Source organism: Scyliorhinus canicula, chromosome 18, assembly GCF_902713615.1.
Source record: "Scyliorhinus canicula chromosome 18, sScyCan1.1, whole genome shotgun sequence".
Taxonomy (NCBI): domain Eukaryota; kingdom Metazoa; phylum Chordata; class Chondrichthyes; order Carcharhiniformes; family Scyliorhinidae; genus Scyliorhinus; species Scyliorhinus canicula.
In genome coordinates, this window is record NC_052163.1 from 97,444,998 (window position 1) to 97,465,384 (window position 20,387).

At 50.6% G+C, this 20,387-nt stretch overlaps 1 protein-coding gene across 1 annotated transcript in view; it reads right to left on the reverse strand.

Moving 5' to 3' along the window:
- The window catches only part of LOC119953484 (cation channel sperm-associated protein subunit delta-like), a 760,311-nt gene that overhangs the window by 343,841 nt on the left and 396,083 nt on the right, over positions 1-20,387 (reverse strand). The window contains exon 12 of the mRNA XM_038777815.1: positions 11,746-11,919. Within this exon, the coding sequence (XP_038633743.1) occupies positions 11,746-11,919 (174 nt within the window). The remainder of the gene's footprint in view (positions 1-11,745; positions 11,920-20,387) is intronic.

Below are 20,387 nucleotides of genomic sequence, written 5' to 3' on the forward strand. Positions count from 1 at the left end.
CATGATGTGCCACGTAGGCATATTGTGGATTGGCATGGAGGAGCATGACCTTCTCAATGAGGGGATCTGATTTATGGCTCCTTGCATGCTTCCGGAGGAGGACGGGTCCTGGAACTGTCATCCAGGACGGGAGCGAGGCCCCGGAGGTGGACTTCCTGGGGAAGGCAAACATATACTCGTGAGCGGTTTCGTTGGTGGCAGTACACAAGGGCGACCGGATGGAGTGGAGCACATCGGAGAGGACCTTCTGCCGGCGGGGAGACTGGAGGACGGCCTTCCAGACAGTCGCGTTCTCCCTCGCCACCTGTCCGTTGCCCTGGGGGTTGTCGCTAGTCGTCCTGCTGGAGGCGATGCCCTTGCTGAGCAGGAACTGACGCAACTCGTCGCTCATGAAGGAGGAACCCCGGTCGCTATGGATGTAGGTGGGGAAGCCGAACAAGGTGAAAAGACTGTGCAGGGCCTTGATGACAGCGGCGGATGTCATGTCAGGGCATGGGATGGCAAAGGGGAATCTTGAGTATTCGTCAACAATGAGGATGCACACATTATGGTCAGTGGAGGGGATGGGCCCTTTGAAGTCGATGCTGAGGCGCTCAAAGGTGCGAGAGGTGCGCTCTGTCTGGCCAATAGAAGTGCGGTTTGCACTCCGCGCAGACCTGGTCATGGTCCTGACCTCCTCGATGGAGTAAGGCAGGTTGCGATTCTTTATAAAGTGAAAAAAACGGTGACACCTGGGTGGCAGAGGTCATTGTGGAGGGTCCGGAGTTGGTCTACTTGTGCGCTGGCACATATACCGCGGGACAGAGCGTCTGAGGGCTCATTGAGCTTCCCAGATCGATACAAGATATCGTAGTTGTAGGTGGAGAGCTCGATCCTCCACCTCAGAATCTTGTCATTCTTGATCTTGCCCTGCTGTGTGTTATTGAACATGAAGGCAACCGACCGTTGGTCAGTGAGGAGAGTGAATCGCCTGTCGGCCAGGTAATGCCTCCAATGTCGCACAGCTTCTACAATGACTTGGGCTTCCTTTTCGATGGAGGAGTGTCGAAGAATCGCCGGGGGCCGGCAGTGAATCCCGCCCCCGCCATCCTCCAAATTCTCCCACCCCCCAAAAATTGCCCTCGGAGAATGGCGGGGACCAGCGTAATTCAATGTACCCGGGGCTCCACGAATTCTCAGGCCCGCGATGGGCCGAAGTTCGTTGCCAGTTCCGCCGGCGTAAATTAGAGGGCGGGCGGGCTCCGTGGTTCTTCCGGGGGCGTGCGGGGGGTCTGGCCCCGGGAGGTGCCCCCACGGTGGCCTGGCCCGCCATCGGGGTCCACCGATCCGCAGGCGGACCTGTGCCATGGGGGCACTCTATCCTTCAGCACCGGAGGCTGTGGTCCTCCGCCATTCCCGGTGCAGAGGCGAATCCCTCAGCGCATGCATGGGGAGGACGCCAGCACACGCTGGTGCTCCCGTGCATGCGCCGACTCGCAATGGCCAGCGGAGGCCCTTCGGCACCGGTTGCCATGGCACCAAGCCCCATTCCTGCCGGCCAGCGGGGCGCAAACCACTCCAAGGCAGGCGTAGCCCCTGAAGGTGCGGAGAATTCCGCACCTTTGGGGCAGCCCGACGCCGGAGTGGTTCGCGTCACTCCGTCCCTCCGGTACCCCCCGCCCTACTGGGTAGGGGAGAATCTCGCCCATGGAGGGTACGGGAGAAGAAGGCCACGGGCCTGGTTGAGGGTAGCGGCCAGAGCAAAGTCCGATGGATCGCTTTCCACCTGGAACGGGATGGACTCGTCCACAGCGTGCATCGCGGCTTTGGCAATATCTGCCTTGATGCGATTGAAGGCCAGACGGGCCTCAGCCTTCAGGGGAAAAACGGTGGATTTAATAAGTGGACCGACTGGGCATAGTAGGAGAAGAACCCCAGGCATCTCTTCAGGGCCTTGGGGCAGTGGGGCAGTGGTGGAGGGGGCGTTCCATGAGGAGGTGCATGCGGTCGGGGTCGGGCCCTAGGACTCCATTTTCCACAACGTAGCCAGGGATGGCCAGGTGGGTTGTGCGGAAAACGCATTTTTCCTTATTGTAAGTGAGGTTCAGGAGTTTGGCAGTGTGGAGGAAATGCCGGAGGTTTTCGTCATGGTCCTGCTGGTCATGGCCACAGTTGGTGACATTGTCTAAGTACGGGAACGTGGCCCACAGCCCGTACTGTTCAACCATTCAGTCCATTTCTCGTTGGAAGACCGAGACCCCATTGGTGACGCTGAAGGGAACCCTGAGGAAGTGGAAGAGGCAGCCATCTGCCTCAAAGGCAGTGTATTGGCGTCCACCGGGCGGATAGGGAGCTGGTGGTACATGGACTTCAAGTCAACTGTGGAGAAGACTCGATACTGCGCAATCTGATTGACCACGTCAGATATGCGGAGGAGGGGTACGCATCGAGCTGCGTGTACCGGTTGATGGTCTGACTGTTGTCAATGACCAACCAGTGCTTCTCCCCAGTCTTGACGACCACCACTTGGGCTCTCCAGGGGCTGTTACTAGCCTCAATGATCCCCTCCCATAGGAGTCGCTGGACCTCCAATCTGATACAGGTCCTATCCCGAGCACTGTATCGCCTGCTCCTAGGCTTACAGTCCGGGGTGTGCCCAAGATGGCGGCCCCCGTGGGTAGCGTGTGGCGGGTGGCAGCGAAGGTGGCGTCAAAGATGGTGGCCCCCATGGGTAGCGTGTGGTGGGTGGCAGCGAAGGTGGCGTCAAAGATGGTGGCCCCCATGGGTCGCACGTGGCTGGTGAGGTGCAAAATGGCGTTAAAGATGGTGGCCCCCATGGGTTGCACGTGGCGGCTGAAATTGAAGATGGTGGCAACGATGGCGGCGCCCACGGGTCACACAGGATGGGTGGCGCGGCAGCTGGGGGCGGATCCGAGGTACGCTTTGAAGCAGCTTAGACAGTTCTCGAACGTTGCTGTGGCGTCGGCCGCCTGTGGGTCCAGCTCCAGGCGATCAGGCTTGAGTGATGAATTCATGCTAGATGTTTAGTGTGTTAAATTGATATGCCATCAATAAACACACGACGAGTGGTGAACGCAACTGAGGCTTTAATACACTAAACAGAAAGCCTCCTGGCCTCAGATCCCGAACTGAATCAGAAGCGGAGACCAGTCACCTTTATACCAGCTCGAGGGGAGGCAGAGCCATCGGCAGTGGTTTACCACCTTACACATAATACAGTGACCATTACCACAATACACGTATTATACACAAAATGTGATGAAACGGGTAGGGGACAAGAAATCCAAAGTTCGTAGTTTAGCCATTGGAGATAAAGTTTTAGTATTGTTCCCAGTGGCAGGTGAACCTTTAAAAGCTAGGTTTTGTGGACCTTATCCGATTGAAAGGAAATTAAGTGAGGTGAATTATGTGGTAAAAACACCAGATAGAAGGAAGACTCACCGAGTGTGTCATGTGAATATGTTAAAAGCTACTTGGAAAGGGAAGGAGAGGAAAAGGATGATGTTTTAATGATTCTAACTCAAAGTGACGAACCAAATCCAGATGACAGTGAATTTGACAAACCTCAAATTAAATTGGAAAACGAGGATGTTCTTAAAAATTGGGAATAATTGTTGAGTTACCTTCCAGAGGGAAAACGAACTGACCTGAAAGAGTTATTGATATCACATGGGCAAGTTTGTGGCGATAAATTGGGAAGTACTAAAATGGCTATACATGATGTAGTTGTGGGAATTGCTGTTCCAATCAAACAACATCCATATAGACTTAACCCTTTAAAATTGGCACAGGTTAACAAAGAGATTGAGAGTATGCTTAAAAATGGCATAATTGAAGTGGGTTGCAGCCAATGGAGCTCACCCATAATGATGGTACCTAAACCAGACAGTACCCAACGGTTATGTGTGGACTATAGAATGGTTAATGCAGTTACAAGAATGGACTCTTATCCTATCCCACGTTTGGAGGATTGCATTGAGAAAGTGGGACAATCAGCTTTAATTTCCAAACTGGATTTACTTAAAGGTTACTGGCAAGTACCTTTGTCCAAAAGGGCAAATGAGATTTTAGCTTTTGTGACTCCAGATGGTATATACCAATTCAAAGTTATGCCATTTGGCATGAAAAACGCACCAGCCACATTCAACGGTTAACTAACAAATTTGTTTCAGGATTACACAATTGTGCGGTATACATCGACAATCTGGTAATTTTCAGCCAGACATGGAAAGAACATTTAAAACATCTGATGGAGTTATACAATCGGCTTCAGGAGGCGGTTTTGGTGATAAATCTACCCAAAAGTGAATTTGGAATAGCTCAAATCACTTTCCCTGGCCATACAATAGTCACACGGGATGTGAGACCAACAGTTATTGAGGAGTTTTCAATACCCTCTAGACGAAGGCAATAATGTGATTTCTTGGCATGTGTGGATTTGATCGAACAATTGTGCAAATTGTGCAAAAGTGGAGCGTGATTGCTCCACTGATGGACTTGCTGAAGAAACGTCAAAAATGTCAATGGACACCGGAGTTTCAACAGGTATTTGATTGCCTGAAAACTGTGATAACCAATGCTCATGTATTGGAGAATTACAAGGGACTCTGTGATCAGATTGAACTAAAGTATCTGACTTTAAAGAGAAATGCCGAGGCTTAGAGAAATGGATGGATCATGCAAGGACCCTCTTGTTCAAAGAGACTGTCAATCGAGAAGGATTTGAGTTGGAGGAAGAAGAACAAAAATGGACTATTTTATTATATCAGTTTGCGTGTGTTGTTTTTTGAAACGAAAAAGTATATTTACTCTGCATTTCTCATAGAATGGTGAAAAGGTGAAAAATGAAACCATCTTGAAGTTGATGGCTTTTTTTCTTGGGGGGGGAGGTGTCATGTGAGAGTACCTTTAAGAAATGGGTGTTTAAGAAATGTACCTTTAAGAAATGGGTGTTTATCAGTGATGTCAGAGTGTGGGTGGAGCTGGGCTGTCTGTCAGCTTTTTACTTTTGTTTTAGGCCGTTTGCTGCAGGGTGTGTTTTAGTTTTGTTTTCAGTTTTGGAGCTGAAGCCAGACAAAGCAGGGGCACTGTTGATCTCTCTGCCATGAAAAGACTATGGGCGCGATTCTCCACACTCACGCCGGTTCGGAGAATAGCGGGCCGTGCAAATTTTCACGGCGACGCTGGTCCGACGCCCTCCCGCTATTCTCCGAATCCCGCACAAACTAAACGTTGGCATTCCCGGCAAAGGCCTCGAACGCACCCCCGACACGACCAGAATCGCTACTTATTGGCCCCCCGCTATTCTCCGGCCCGGATGGGCCAAAGTCCCGACGTGATCACGCACTGTTTTCACGCCGGCCAACACACCTGCTTTTCAAGTTCGTCAACCAGTCGTGCTGGCTGACGAGAGCTTCGAGGAGGTGAGCGCACCGCTCAGCGCACTGCTGGAGTCTGGCCACAACGGGGAAGGCATCCCCGAGAACGGGAGGGGGTCCAGAGTGGGGGGGCGGGGGGGGGGGGGAGTGTGGGAGACGGAGGGGGGAGTGTGGGAGACGGAGGGGGGAATGGGGGAGACAGAGGGGGGAGTGGGGGAGACGGAGGGGTGAGTGGGGGAGACGGAGGGGGGAGTGGGGGAGACGGAGGGGGGAGTGGGGGAGACGGAGGGGGGAGTGGGGGAGACGGAGGGGGGAGTGGGGGAGACGGAGGGGGGAGTGGGGGGAGACGGAGGGGGGAGTGGGGGAGACAGAGGGGGGAGACGGAGGGGGAGACAGAGGGGGGAGTGGGGGGAGACGGAGGGGGGAATGGGGGAGACTGAGGGGGGAGACGGAGGGGGGAGTGGGGGAGACGGAGGGGGGAGTGGGGGAGACGGAAGGGGGAGACGGAGGGGGGAGTGGGGGAGACGGAGGGGGAGTGGGGAGACGGAGGGGGGAGTGGGGAGACGGAGGGGGGAGACGGAGGGGGGAGTGGGGAGACGGAGGAGGGGGAGTGGGAGTGGGTAGGGAGAGAGTAAGCGAGTGACCCGTCCAACCCCGGTTACAAACTGTCTGCCACCATGCCATGGCGTGCCGGTCACGAGTACACGGCCGCTGGTTGCCCTGTGGCTTATGGACACAGGCCACTGACGCACCGGTGAAGAGGACGTAGTTAACTGCCCGTTTGATGCAGAAAGTGACCAGGGGTTAGGCTGCCTGCGTGTCAGCAGCGCGACCAGGCCACCGGGACACACAGGTATCCCGTGGCAGGCAGCTGCCTAGGTGTCGACTAACCTCCGTCTAACATGTCCCGTTTCTCTGCCCCCCACCACCCTTCTGTAGGTTAGCACAATGTCTGTGAACAGAACGGCTATGTTCTGCGCAGTGGTTGGGGCCGCTGCACTGCATTTGGAGATGCAGCAGCATCCACAGCCACAACCTGCAGTGGATGCAGGGCCAGCTGCAGCAGCAGAGGGAAGGGCCGAGGATTTGCCAGTCGTCGAGCAGCATGGGGGGGAGGAGGAGGAGGAGGGGGGGGGAGGAGAGAGTGAGGGTGCAGCCACGGCACCAGAGGCGACGACCAAGGCCGAGAGTGTACCGTGCCCGGATATCTTTCCTAACAATGACGGACATCACCTGCAGGAGGAGACTCCGGCTGAGTAGGCGGACGGTGATACATATCTGTCACGGCGTGGCGACCTCGCCCCACGTGGAACAGGGGGAGGACACGCGATCCCGGTTGCCATCAAGGTGACGGTCGCTCTTAACTTCTATGCGACCGGCTCCTTCCAGTCTCCGAGCGGGGACCTCTCCGAGATCTCCCAGTCATCGGTCCACAGGTGTATCCGGGATGTGACTGACGCCCTCTATGCCATCGCGGACCGCTACATCACCTTTCCCGAGGACCGAGCAAGTCAAGACGCACGAGCTTGTGGATTTGCCAGCGTGGCCGGGATACCGATGGTGCAGGGGGCAATCGATTGTGTTCACATCCCCATGCGCCCGCCTGCAGGGGACAGGGTGGTGTTCACAAACAGAAGGGGGACATACTCCATGAATATCCAGATGGTATGCGCCCCCCACATGAGGATCATGAACGTCTGTGCAAGGTTCCCAGGGAGTGTGCATGACTCCTACATACTGGCGCAGTCGTACATCCCTGCGATGTTTGAGGGGCGTCCCCCCCGGCCGAGGGGCTGGTTGCTAGGCGTTAGGGGTTATCCGCTGAGGTCTTGGCTGGTGACGCCTATACGGAGGCCTCAGACTAATGCGGAAACACGATACAACAAGGCCCATGCAGCAACCAGGGGTGTGGTCGAGCGCTGCCTTGGCCTCCTGAAGATGAGATTCAGGTGCCTGGACTGCTCCGGAGGGGCCCTGCAGTACCAGCCCGACAGGGTCGCTCGCATGGTGTGCTGTGCGCTGCACAATATCGCGATGCAGAGGGGAGATGACCTGCTGCAGGAGGCGGAGGGAGAAGCCAGTGTCAGTGGTGCCAGCACAGAGGAGGAGGAGGAGGAGGAGGAGGATGGCGGAGTGGCGGGCGCAGCACGCAGACACGACCCAGGTGCTGGTGATGTCCAGGAGGCGGCACGACGGACCCGGCGAGGATGGCGGGCACACGACGCCTTGGTGGCAGCACGGTTCACGCGTCGCATATGACGTCCCCGCTGAACACCAAACCACCACCTGCATCGCTAGTCGTGCAGAGGGTCAACACACAACTGCCACCAACACAGCCCTCCCCCACCCCCTCTCAGTGTACACTGCTCCACTTAGACATCACCCTTACCACTGGGTCCAGACGGTATGGTACAACATCGATGGCTGTGTAAGCGGGTGTGATCAGTGCCATGTGGAATGATGACAGCCCGCTCTGTGAAGAGCTGTGAGCTCAGAATCGTTAGAGAGAGTCTGACCCATGGCAATAGCTGAACCATCCACCTTGGTGGCCGCTGAGATTGTCACAGACACTCTATCACGTGCCCGCGTGGGCTAGCTGTGGGAGGGGGTGGGGGGGGGGGGGGGGGGGGAGGGACTGCACACCTGGCACCGAAGTTTCACCGCTCGTCAACTCCAGCGACATTCGGTCACCATCAAAAATCCTGTGGCTGTGGAACAATCACACGGTATTACAAGCAAGGTGGAACAGTGCGTTTAATGTGAACATTTACAGGTGCCCTAGCCCCTACAACTAAACTGTACCCTTCACCCATGCCAACTTACTCAGTGTCTATCTTTGTTGCCTTACGGGTACAACTACGTCTAAGTGATTCCCCAGATGATACAGCAGGAGTGGAGGAGGACTGCTGCGAATCGCCCCCTTCGACTTGTTTCTCCTTCGGCAAGCGTTTCCTGGGGCAACCCGGCCTTGATGGGCCAGGCTGCTCTGCGGGCGTCTCGGGTGACGTTGTGCCACCCTGCTCTGCCTGCTGCCCACCCGATGCACCAGGGATGGGACGGGGGGAGGCCGAGAATTCCGGGACGTCCCGTGATGGAGTTAATGGGACGGGCCCCGAAACCTCCTCCACCCTCAGGGAGCCCGGTGGCCCCCGGGCCTCACTTTGGGACAGAGGTGCGAGCGGGGAGGTGCCCCGTCGCGCCACCGACACCTGGCGCTGCCAGTCCTGGAGGCCTGCAACGGTATCCACCAGGATCCGAAGGTTTGCAGAGACGGAGTCCAGGGAGTTAGACATTCCCGCCAGGGACTGTGCGACCTCAACCTGTGAGTGCACGACGCCATCCAGCACGTGTGTCAGGCGGTTGATGCTCTCCGCGACTGACTGCTGCGACTGGGCCATGACCTGCGGGTGCGGAGAATCGCGCCCTTTATCTTGATCATTTGGTGAATTCGGAATTGTGAATATTTTCAGTAGTGAATGTAAACCTGATGTGCTTCTGTTAAAAGGTGTTTCCTTTGTCTTCTGGATGTTGTTTGGGAAGTTATTAAGGATTACTTAGTGTAGTATTCTTTGGGGTTGTATTCAAATTGATGGTTGCTAAGATGTTCACTGATATGTTTTAAAAAGGTTAACTTGAGTCCACAGAATAAACACTGCTTTGCTTAAAAAATACTTTTCCATTTCTGCTGTACCACACCTGTAGAGTGGGCCGTGTGCTCCCCATACCACAATCTATTAAAAGTTGTGGGTCAGGTGAACTCCATGATACACTTTGGTGTTCTCTAAATCCTGGCCCATAACACAGGGTCTGGGGTCCGGTGAGCAAGGGCTCCTGTTGCGGCTGGGGGGTGTGGCATGGTGTGTTGGATAGCAGGGGATGTGGGGAGCGGGTACAATGAAGAATGGAGGGTCTGGGAGTGGAAGACACCGTTGGTTGTCAGTCTCTCACCCTCTCCAATTCCTTACAGGTATTACACAACATGGATTATAGCTTGGACCCTGCAGAGGCTACCCTTGTGGTGCTGCTGGCAAGCCACATGGCCAGACATCAGAGAAGTTGTGGCAGCAGCATCGAAAGGAGGTCAAGGCAGCGACCCATGACCAGGGCCCAGCCCCCATCAGGCCAGGGAGGAGGCCAGCAATGGCCCAAGGTGTATGGGCATCTTTCGAACAGATGACAGGCAGCATGTGCCACAGGAGGCCCGCCTCAACAAGGGGACGGTGCAGCACCTGTGCCATTTCCTTGCACCTTCGCACCATGTGGAGGAGGAGGATGCATGGTCCTGGTGGCCACCAAGGTCACGGAGTCCTGAATGTCTATGCCTCAGGATCATTCCAGGGCTTGAGTTGGACTTGTGTGGCATCTCACAAGCTACCTCCCACAAGTGCATCCATGAGTTCACAGAAGCCCTGGTTGCCCGGGTAGCTAATTATATAAACTTTGACCACTGCGAATATGTTTGTCCCCAGGATGCTCCTCAATGACTGGGTCATCTCCTGGAGTGCTGCAGCATTTCTTATCTGAGACTGGGACGTACTCTGCAGCACCTCGGCTATGCCCAGCTGAGACTGGAACACCTCCCCAGCAATGAAACATCTCTGGAAGGCCTTGGTAATGCCCACCTGAGTCTGAGACATGCTCCGTAGCGTCTCATCAAGGTCCACTTGTTCTCCCAGCAATTTGGAATGCTGTTGAGGCACTCAGCCATGCCTGTCACTGACTGAGCCAAGCCTTGGACACCTCCATTCATGCTGCTGATGACGGCACCGTGTTGTCCTCTGCGCTCCCCACTTAGCAATGTTGGCCTTGGTGCCACGCATTGCCGTGCAATCTTCTGCACCCATAGCCTTTGAGACTTTTCCAATCAGCTATGGACCTGTTGGAGTGTCGCTGACATCCCCCTCTGAATCTCACGTCGGACCCTAGCATCTGCATCAGCTCCGTGTAAACCTGATCCAGAAGTTCAGTATCTGGCTGGGAACCAGCTGGGTCCTGTAATCTAGCAAACCTCTGACTCCTGTCTTGCCTGGGAGTGGGGGGAACCAGCCCAGATGGACCGGATGTGGATCCTGAGGGAGAAAAGACATGTGGTCAGTGGGTGGGATGGGTCAGTCTGCATGACATTAATAACTCACATGTGACAGGTCATCAGGGTGGGAACCAATGGAACCTCACATCTGCGTCATCTTTACATCTGTGACAGATCTGTCCTCCGCAACTTCAGGGCCGGTTCCTCGTAGCGGGTGAGGACTCTGATGTTCGGCATTGCTTTGTCCTGATGCCCTAGAAGCCCAGTCATATCCAGTGAGTCATAGTAGTCTCTAAGGTACATGGAGGGCCAGTATCTGAGTTGGTGATTGTGGTATTATCATAAATGAAGGCAATGCAAGTGTTAATGAAATATATACAGTCAGCCACTAGAGGGAGCAAGTCCCATAAATATATAAGGGATGGAGCCAAGCCTTGGGGGTCAGATGATAAAGAGACAGAAGATACTGAGGCATGAGATAGAGAGCAGTTTTGTACTTGAGAATTCTGCAGTTAGAGATAGCATTGTTTAATACAGCAACCTTCTACTTTAGGAATGTGAACACATCATAGTAAGTAGTGTGAATAAATTTATAGTTTTGTTCGTTAACAAAGCTTGTTGTTCTTTGTTCAACACTACGTATCCAAGCCATCCAGGTAAAGCAAAGCAGAGAACAACACAGTGATGGTGTCACGTCAAACAATGGGATCTTTTCATCAGTGCTGTCATGCTGCTTTTCTTCCTGAGTATGTTGTGGCTGCCCTCCCAATAGTATGTATCATGCTGGTCTGCACAGAGAACCAATAGAATTGAGCAGGCAATAAGCTCAAACTACTGGAGAGGTGCTTTTGTTTCAGCAGCTCAAATTAAGTGACAATAACATTGTCAGAGTATAAACATACAGACGTCACAGATACGGCAAACAAATGTGAAACTGTTAATATTAATTTTTCAATTTGCAAAGCATGCCATGTATTTTTAAATGAAATGTTGCAATACCCTCATCAATTATAATACTTAATGAATAATTAACAAGTGCTACATTTCAATCATATTGGTGGAGCTAATAGACTATCACAAGCTTCAAATTAACAAGGGAATACCAATTTGTATAAACACAAATTTCAACTTTCTTTGCAGAAACTACCAGGAAAACACCTGGTTTCACTATTTCTGTACAGCAGGTTAATATACATATCTGTATATCTTCAAAATTGTTCAAAAGCTAAGTGAATGATAAAGACAAAGCCCAAGGCCCCTTCTGGTTTTTGTCTCCATGATTCTTTGTAATTATAAGAAACATTTTTAAAGTTGCAAGAACAACAACCTAGGACTTACCATACATTCACTCAGGTGCATTGTTAAATTGTTAATAGCTTGGCTGATTTGAATGGCACAGTGTAAGAAGTCGGAGATGCCATCGAAGTAACCATCTTTGGGCTCAACTATGGCCAGATCTCCGTTTTTGTCAAACAGTAGCAATCCTCGAGTTGGTGGTTCAACATGTTTAATCTATATCAGTTAAAACACAAAATTACAGGTTGTGCAACAAAAACCCTTTGCAGTCTCCTGGCAGGCATCTTTTTGATCCTCAGCAGTAATGGCCACTCACTCAGCTACAGCTTCACCCGCCCTCACCAACACCCACCACCCCATCCCATGCCAGGGTCTACCTGACTATTATGTAAGTTTTTTTTAATAAAGTTATTCAGTTAGTTAAAATTGTGTATCAGAGGTAGATAGAGAAATACAGCACTGAACAGGCCCTTCGGCCCACAATGTTGTGCCGAACTTTTGTCCTAGGTTAATCATAGAATTTTGGACACTAAGGGCAATTTATCATGGCCAATCCACCCAACCTGCACATCTCTGGACTGTGGGAGGAAACCGGAGTACCCGGAGGAAACCCACGCACACAGGGAGGATGTGCAGACTCCACACAGACAGTGACCCAAGTCAAAATCGAACTTGGGACCCTGGAGCTGTGAAGTAATTGTGCTATCCACAATGCTACCGTGCTGCCCTTAAGAAGAAATTAATCTACACTCCATTATTCTACCCTAATCCATGTACCTATCCAATATCCGCTTGAAGGTCACTAACGTTTCCGACTCAACTACTTCCACAGGCAGTGCATTCCATGCCCCCACTACTCTCTGGGTAAAGAACCTACCTCTGACATCCCCCCTATATCTTCCACCATTTACCTTAAATTTATGTCCCCTTGTAATGGTTTGTTCCACCCGGGGAAAAAGTCTCTGACTGACTACTCTATCTATTCCCCTGATCATCTTATAAACCTCTATCAAGTCGCCCCTCATCCTTCTCCGTTCTAATGAGAAAAGGCCGAGCACCCTCAACCTTTCCTCGTATGACCTACTCTCCATTCCAGGCAACATCCTGGTAAATCTCCTTTGCACCTTTTCCAAAGCTTCTACATCCTTCCTAAAATGAGGTGACCAGAACTGCACACAGTACTCCAAATGTGGCCTGACCAAGGTTTTGTACAGCTGCATCATCACCTCACGGCTCTTAAATTCAATCCCTCTGCTAATGAACGCTAGCACACCATAGGCCTTCTTCATAGCTCTATCCACTTGAGTGGCAACTTTCAAAGATCTATGAACATAGGTCCCAAGATCTCTCTGCTCCTCTAAATTGCCAAGAACCCTACCGTTAACCCTGTATTCCGCATTCATATTTGTCCTTCCAAAATGGACAACCTCACACTTGTCAGGGTTAAATTCCATCTGCCACTTCTCAGCCAAGCTCTGCATCCTATCTATGTCTCTTTGAAGCTGACAACAGCCCTCCTCACTGTCCACAACTCCACCAATCTTCATATCATCTGCAAATTTACTGACCCACCCTTCAAATCCCTCATCCAAGTCGTTAATGAAAATCACAAACAGCAGAGGACCCAGAACTGATCCCTGCGGTACGCCACTGGTAACTGGGCTCCAGGCTGAATATTTGCCATCCACCACCACTCTGACTTCTATCGGTTAGCCAGCTCGTTATCCAACTGGCCAAATTTCCCACTATCCTATGCCTCCTTACTTTCTGCATAAGCCTACTATGGGGAACCTTATCAAATGCCTTACTAAAATCCATGTACACTACATCCACTGCTTTACCTTCATCCACATGCTTGGTCACCTCCTCAAAGAATTTAATAAGACTTATGAGGCAAGACCTACCCCTCACAAATCCGTGCTGACTATCCCTAATCAAGCAGTGTCTTTCCAGATGCTCAGAAATCCTATCCCTCAGTACCCTTTCCATTACTTTGCCTACCACCGAAGTAAGACTAACTGGCCTGTAATTCCCAGGGTTATCCTTATTCTCTTTTTTGAACAGGGGCACGATATTTGCCACTCTCCAATCCTCTGGTACCACCCCTGTTGACAGCGAGGATGAAAATATCATTGCCAACGGCTCTGCAGTTTCATTTCATGCCTCCCATAGAATCCTTGGATATATCCCGTCAGGCCCGGGGGACTTGTCTATCCTCAAGTTTTTCAAAACGGCCAACACATCTTCCTTCCTAACAAGTATCTCCTCGAGCTTACCAGTCTGTTTCACACTGTCCTCTCCAACAATATGGCCCCTCTCGTTTGTAAATACTGAAGAAAAATACTTGTTCAAGACCTCTCCTATCTCTTCAGACTCAATACACAATCTCCCGCTACTGTCCTTGATCGGACCTACCCTCGCTCTAGTCATTCTCATATTTCTCACATATGTGTAAAAGGCCTTGGGGTTTTCCTTGATCCTACCCGCCAAAGATTTTTCATGCCCTCTCTTAGCTCTCCTAATCCCTTTCTTCAGTTCCCTCCTGGCTATCTTGTATCCCTCCAGCGCCCAGTCTGAACCTTGTTTCCTCAGCCTTACATAAGTCTCCTTCTTCCTCTTAAGACATTCAACCTCTCTTGTCAACCATGGTTCCCTCACTCGACCATCTCTTCCCTGCCTGACAGGGACATACATACCAAAAACACGCAGTACCTGTTCCTTGAACAAGTTCCACATTTCACTTGTGTCCTTCCCTGACAGCCTATGTTCTCAACTTATGCACTTCAATTCTTGTCTGACAGCATTATATTTACCCTTCCCCCAATTGTAAACCTTGCCCTGTTGCACGCACCTATCCCTCTCCATAACTAAAGTGAAAGTCACAGAATTGTGATCACTATCTCCAAAATGCTCCCCCACTAACAAATCTATCACCTGCCATAGTTCATTACCAAATACCAAATCCAATATGGCCTCCCCTCTGATCGGACAATCTACATACTGTGTTAGAAAAGCTTCCTGGACACACTGCACAAACACTACCCCATCCAAACTATTTGATCTAAAGAGTTTCCACTCAATGTTTAGGAAGTTGAAGTCACCCATGACTACTACCCTGTGACTTCTGCACCTTTACAAAATCTGTTTCCCAATCTGTTCCTCCACATCTCTCCTGCTATTGGGGAGCTTATAGAAAACTCCCAACAAGGTGACTGCTCCTTTCCTATTTCTGACTTCAACCCATATTACCTCAGGAGGCAGATCCCCCTCGAACTGCCTTTCTGCAGCTGTTATACTATCTCTAATTAACAATGCCACCCCCCACCTCTTTTAGCATTCTCCCTAATCTTGTTGAAACATCTATAACCAGGGATCTCCAACAACCATTTCTGCCCCTCTTCTATCCAAGTTTCCGTGATGGCCCCACATCATAGTCCCAAGTATCGATCCATGCCTTAAGTTCACCCACCTTATTCCTGATGCTTCTTGCATTGAAATATACACACTTCAACCCATCTCCTTGCCTGCAAGTACTCTCCTTTGTCAGTGTTACCTTCCCCACTGCATCACTACGTGCTTTGGCGTCCTGAATATCGGCTTCCTTAGTTGCTGGACTACAAATCCGGTTCCCATTCCCCAGCCAAATTAGTTTAAACCCTCCCGAAGACTACTAGAAAACCTACCCCCCAGGATATTGGTGCCCCTCTGGTTCAGATGCAACCCGTCCTGCTTGTACAGGTCCCACCTTCCCCAGAAGGCGCTCCAATTATCCAAATACCTGAAGCCCTCCCTCCTACACCATTCCTGCAGCCACGTGTTCAACTGCACTCTCTCCTTATTCCTAGCCTCGCTATCACGTGGCACCGGCAACAAACCAGAGATGACAACTCTGTCTGTCCTGGCCTTTAACTTCTTAGCCTAACTCCCTAAACTTGTTTATTACCTCCACACCCCTTGTCCTACCTACGTCGTTGGTACCAATGTGCACCACGACTTCTGGCTGCTCACCCTCTCCCTTCAGGATCCTGAAGGCATGATCCGAGACATCCCTGGCCCTGGCACCCGGGAGGCAACATACCTTCCGGGAGTCTCGCTTGCGACCACAGAATCTCCTATCTATTCCCCTAACCATTGAATCTCCTATTATTATTGCTTTTCTATGCTCCCCCCTTCCCTTCTGAGCCCCAGAGCCAGACTCAGTGCCAGAGACCTGGCCGCTAGGGCCTTCCCCCGATAGGTCATCTCCCCCAACAGCATCCAAAACGGTATACTTGTTTTGAAGGGGAACGGCCATGACGGATCCCTGCACTGTCTGCCTGTTAGTTTTCTTTTCCCTGACTGTAACCCAGCTACTCTTGTCCAGTACCTTGAGTGTGGCTACCTCCCTGTAACTCTTCTCGATAACTCCCTCTGCCTCCCGGATGATCCGAAGTTCATCCAGCTCCAGCTCCAGTTCCCTAACACGGCCTCTGAGGAGCTGGAGTTGGGTGCACTTCCCACAGGTATAGTCAGCGGAGACACCAGTGGTATCCCTCACCACCCACATCCTACAGGAGGAGCATGCAACTGCCCTAGCCTCCATCCCCCTTACTTTACAGAATTAGCTGCCCCGTAGACCAACTGGACCTCCGCCCTCCGACTCTGCTTCTAGTCAGCTGTACTCTAAACTCCTGGCTCCCTTCACGCTCTTTGATAAATATAGGAAATGAAATGTAAGGAGCACCTTACTCCATCCTCACCTAACTCCCTCAGTCACCAAACTCTCACTGTAGCACTCAAATGCAACAAGTTCAGCACTCCAGTGCAAACAAAGTCTGCACTGTAACTAGCTCAGATTTATACTGTGACTCTGGCCTCTGAAAACTGGCCTAATTCAATTAACTAATTCACAAGCTGCAGCTGCACGTACCTACAAGTAGAACCTTGTTTAAAGCTGATTCAAAATTCACCTTCTTAAGACCAAACAGCAACTTTTAAGTTAATTAACTAAATAAAAGAAATACTAGACTTTAAATAAAAATGAACCCTTATACTCCCTCAGTCACCAAACTCTCACTGTAGCACTCAAATGCAACAAGTTCAGCACTCCAGTGCCTAAATGCTCATTTCTATGATAAACCCATTTTAAAACTGTTTTTAAAATTGCACAGGTTACCATTTTCAAACATAAACAGGAATATTTTTAAAAACAAAGATGAGAGGCTTGTCGTATGAGGAGAGATTGAACAGTTTCGGCCTATACTCTAGAATTTAGAAGAATGAGGGGAGATCAAATCGAGGTATACAAGATGATAAAAGATATGGAAAAAGTAGACATGGAGCAGATGGGCATTCTAAAACGAGAATCAGAGGTAACAAATTTAAAACAGATTTGAGGAGAAACTCTTTCTCCCAAAGGGTTGTGAATCTGTGGAATTCCCCAGCCCAGAGTGCAGGGGATGCAGGGACAGTGAGTAATTTTAAGGAGGAGTTAGGCAGATATTAATTGGTTGAAGGGTTATGGAGGACGGGCAGTACAGTGGAGTTGAGGCCAGGATGGGATCAACTATGATCACATTGAAGGTCTTTAGGCTCGGGAGGCTAAATTGCCTATTCCTGGTCCGAGATCATGGGCGGGATTCTTCGAGCCTCCACGCCGAAATCATGATCGGCGCGAGGGCGAAGAATGGGCATTGACGCCGCAATCCGGTGTGTCACTGCTCCCGTGATTCTCCGGTCCTCGGAGAATCGCTGCGAATCACGCGCTCGGGGGCCATTGACAAAGGCCCTTGCAGCGATTCTCCAAGTGTAACTGGCTGAGTTCCCAACAGCGTGGGTCTCTCATGGACCCACCTGTCAGGAACTTGGCGTGGCGGCTGTGGACTCAGTCCACGGCCGCCCTACTGGGAGGCGGGGAGATCCTTCACTGGGGGGGTGCTCACAGATGGCCAGGCTATCGATCGGCGGCCACCGATCCGGGGGGGCACGCGACCTCGGGGGAGGGGGGCTATCTTTTTGGTGCAGTCCATGGTGTGGGTCTGCCATGTCGTGCGGGGTGTCAGACGAAGGCCACCGCCGTGCGCATGCGCGGACACCCGACTGGAAGTGCAGGACCCCGTATCAGCAGCCAGAGCTGCGAGGACTACTCCGGGGCCCTGGAGAATTAGGTAGGAGAATCACTCTAGACTTTCTTCAGGAAAGTCTGCGTTTTGTCGCTGGAGTGAGGACATAGCCCCATTATTGGAGAATCCCGCCCCCCCCGTGTTCTAGGGAGGGGATGCTCTGGCTGATTTTGCAATCTAGCTCTTGGTCTGTAGCATTGTAGGTAACAGATGAGGAATATATCAGCCATGATAGAATGGCGGAGCAGACTTGATGGGCCTAATTCTGTTCCTATATCTTATGAACTTATAAATATTTCTTAAAATTTATGTTCTAAAACACTAGACGACTCCATTGGTTCATGCAAGACATTTCCTTTCACAATATGCAAAGAAGATTGCGTGAAAGCTTAATTAAAAGAAAAGTACTCCTTAAAACTAATGCAAGTCAAAATGTAATTTGCATCCAGCTCATGAATTGGATCCAAAGCAGGAACCCTTAGCCATACTTTCATTGGAACAGGAACATTCAGTCCCTCCAGCCTGTTCCCCCATTCCTAGCCTTGTGGTGGTGTACATAGAACAAAGAACTACAGCACAGTACAGGCCGTTCGGCTCACAATGTTGTGCCAAATTAGTCTGAAACTAAGATCAAATCAACCTACTCCCAATCATTCTGGTGCACTCCATATGCCTATCCAGTAACCAATAGCTTGAAAGTTCCCAAAGTGTCCGACTCCACTACCATAGCTGGGAGTGCGTTCCACGCCCCAACCACTCTCTGCGTAAAGAACCTACCTCGGACATCCCTCCTACATCTTCCACCATGAACCTTATAGTTATGCCCCCTTGTAAAAGCTACATCCACCGAGGAAAAAGTCGCTGAACATCCACTCCATCGATCCCTCTCATCATCTTATACACCTCAATTAAGTCACCTCTCATCCTCTTTCACTCCAATGAGAAAAGCCCTAGCTCCCTCAACCTTTCCTCATAAGACCTACCCTTGGCTCCAATGAGAAAAGCCCTAGCTCTCTCAACCTTTCCTCATAAGACCTACCCTCCAATCCAGGTGAGGAAATGAACAGAAAGGCATAATGGGTAGTTAGGCCAAGTTAGGAGTAAAATTTTACTGCAGTAGAATAAGGAGTTAGGTTAGTGGACTTTTAAACATCAACTGGGATTCAAGGCAGGAAGAGGGGGATGGGCAGCCACTAAGACCATTTCTTTGTTGCCAGGGATACTGGGAAAAGAGGCCTCAGGCCAGGTTAAGGAATGTGGGGAAAGCCGATGGGAGCTTTGCATTTGCACCGTTGACTTATTTGGTCGTATGTATGTGAAACTTGATGCAACTTGAATGTATATGAAATGAGATGTTTTGTTCCTTTGTCGGCACTCTGGCTGTTGAAGAGGCAGGAGACTGGTTGTGTCCTGCTCTCCCAATAGAGTGAGTCACCCAGCTAGCTGGTTAAAATAAACAATAATTGATACCTGCCAACCCGTCTGAAATTTTATTGAGCCCAGACTGGCAGCAAAAGAATCAGGATTGTCACAGGCAGCATCCTGACAAATCGTCTTTGGACCCTTTCCAATGCTTCCACATCCTTCCTATAATGAGATGCACACAATACTCCAAATGTGGTCTAACCAAGGTCTTATACAGTTGCAGCATAACCTCACGGCTCTTAAACTCAATCCCCCTGTTAATAAATGCTAACACACTGTAGGCTTTCTTCACGGCTCTATCTACTTGGGTGGCAACTTTCAGAGATCTGTGGACATGAACTCCGAGATCACTCTGCTCCTCCACATTCTACAGAACCCTGCCGTTAACCCTGTAATCCGCATTCAAATTTTTCCTACCAAAATTAATCACCTCACACTTATCAGGGTTAAACAACATCAACTGCTCTACCTTCATCTATGTACTTAGTTACCTCCTCAAAGAATACAATCAAACTTGTGAAGCAAGACTTACCCCTCACAAATCCATGCTGACTATCGTGGATTAAGCTGTATCTTTCCAAATGATCATAAATCCTATCCCTCAGGACCCTTTCCAATAAGTTACCTATGACCGAAGTGAGACTAACCGGCCTATAATTCCCATGGTTATACCTATTCCCTTTCTTGAATAAGGGGACAACATGCGCCTCTCTCCAGTCTTCTGGCACTATTCCTGTAGACAGTGAGGACATAAAGATCAAAGCCAAAGGTTCTGCAATCTTATCCCTCGCCTCCCAAAGAATCCTAGGATATATCCCATCAGGCCCATCCTCAGGCTTCTCAAAATTTCTAACTCATCTTCCTTCCGAATATCTACCTCCTCCAGCCTACCAGCCTGTATCGCACTATCCTCCTCAACAACATGGCCCCTCTCCTTTGTGAACACTGAAGAAAAGTATTCATTTAGGGCCTTGCCTATATCTTCAGACTCCATGCACACGTTACCACTACTGTCCTTGACCGGCCCTAACTTCACTTTGGTCATTCTTTTGTTCCTCACATAAGTGTAAAAAGCCTTGGGGTTTTCCTTGATCCTACTCGCTAAGGACCTCTCATGCCCCCTCCTAGCTCTCCTAAGCCCTTTCTTGAGCTCCTTCC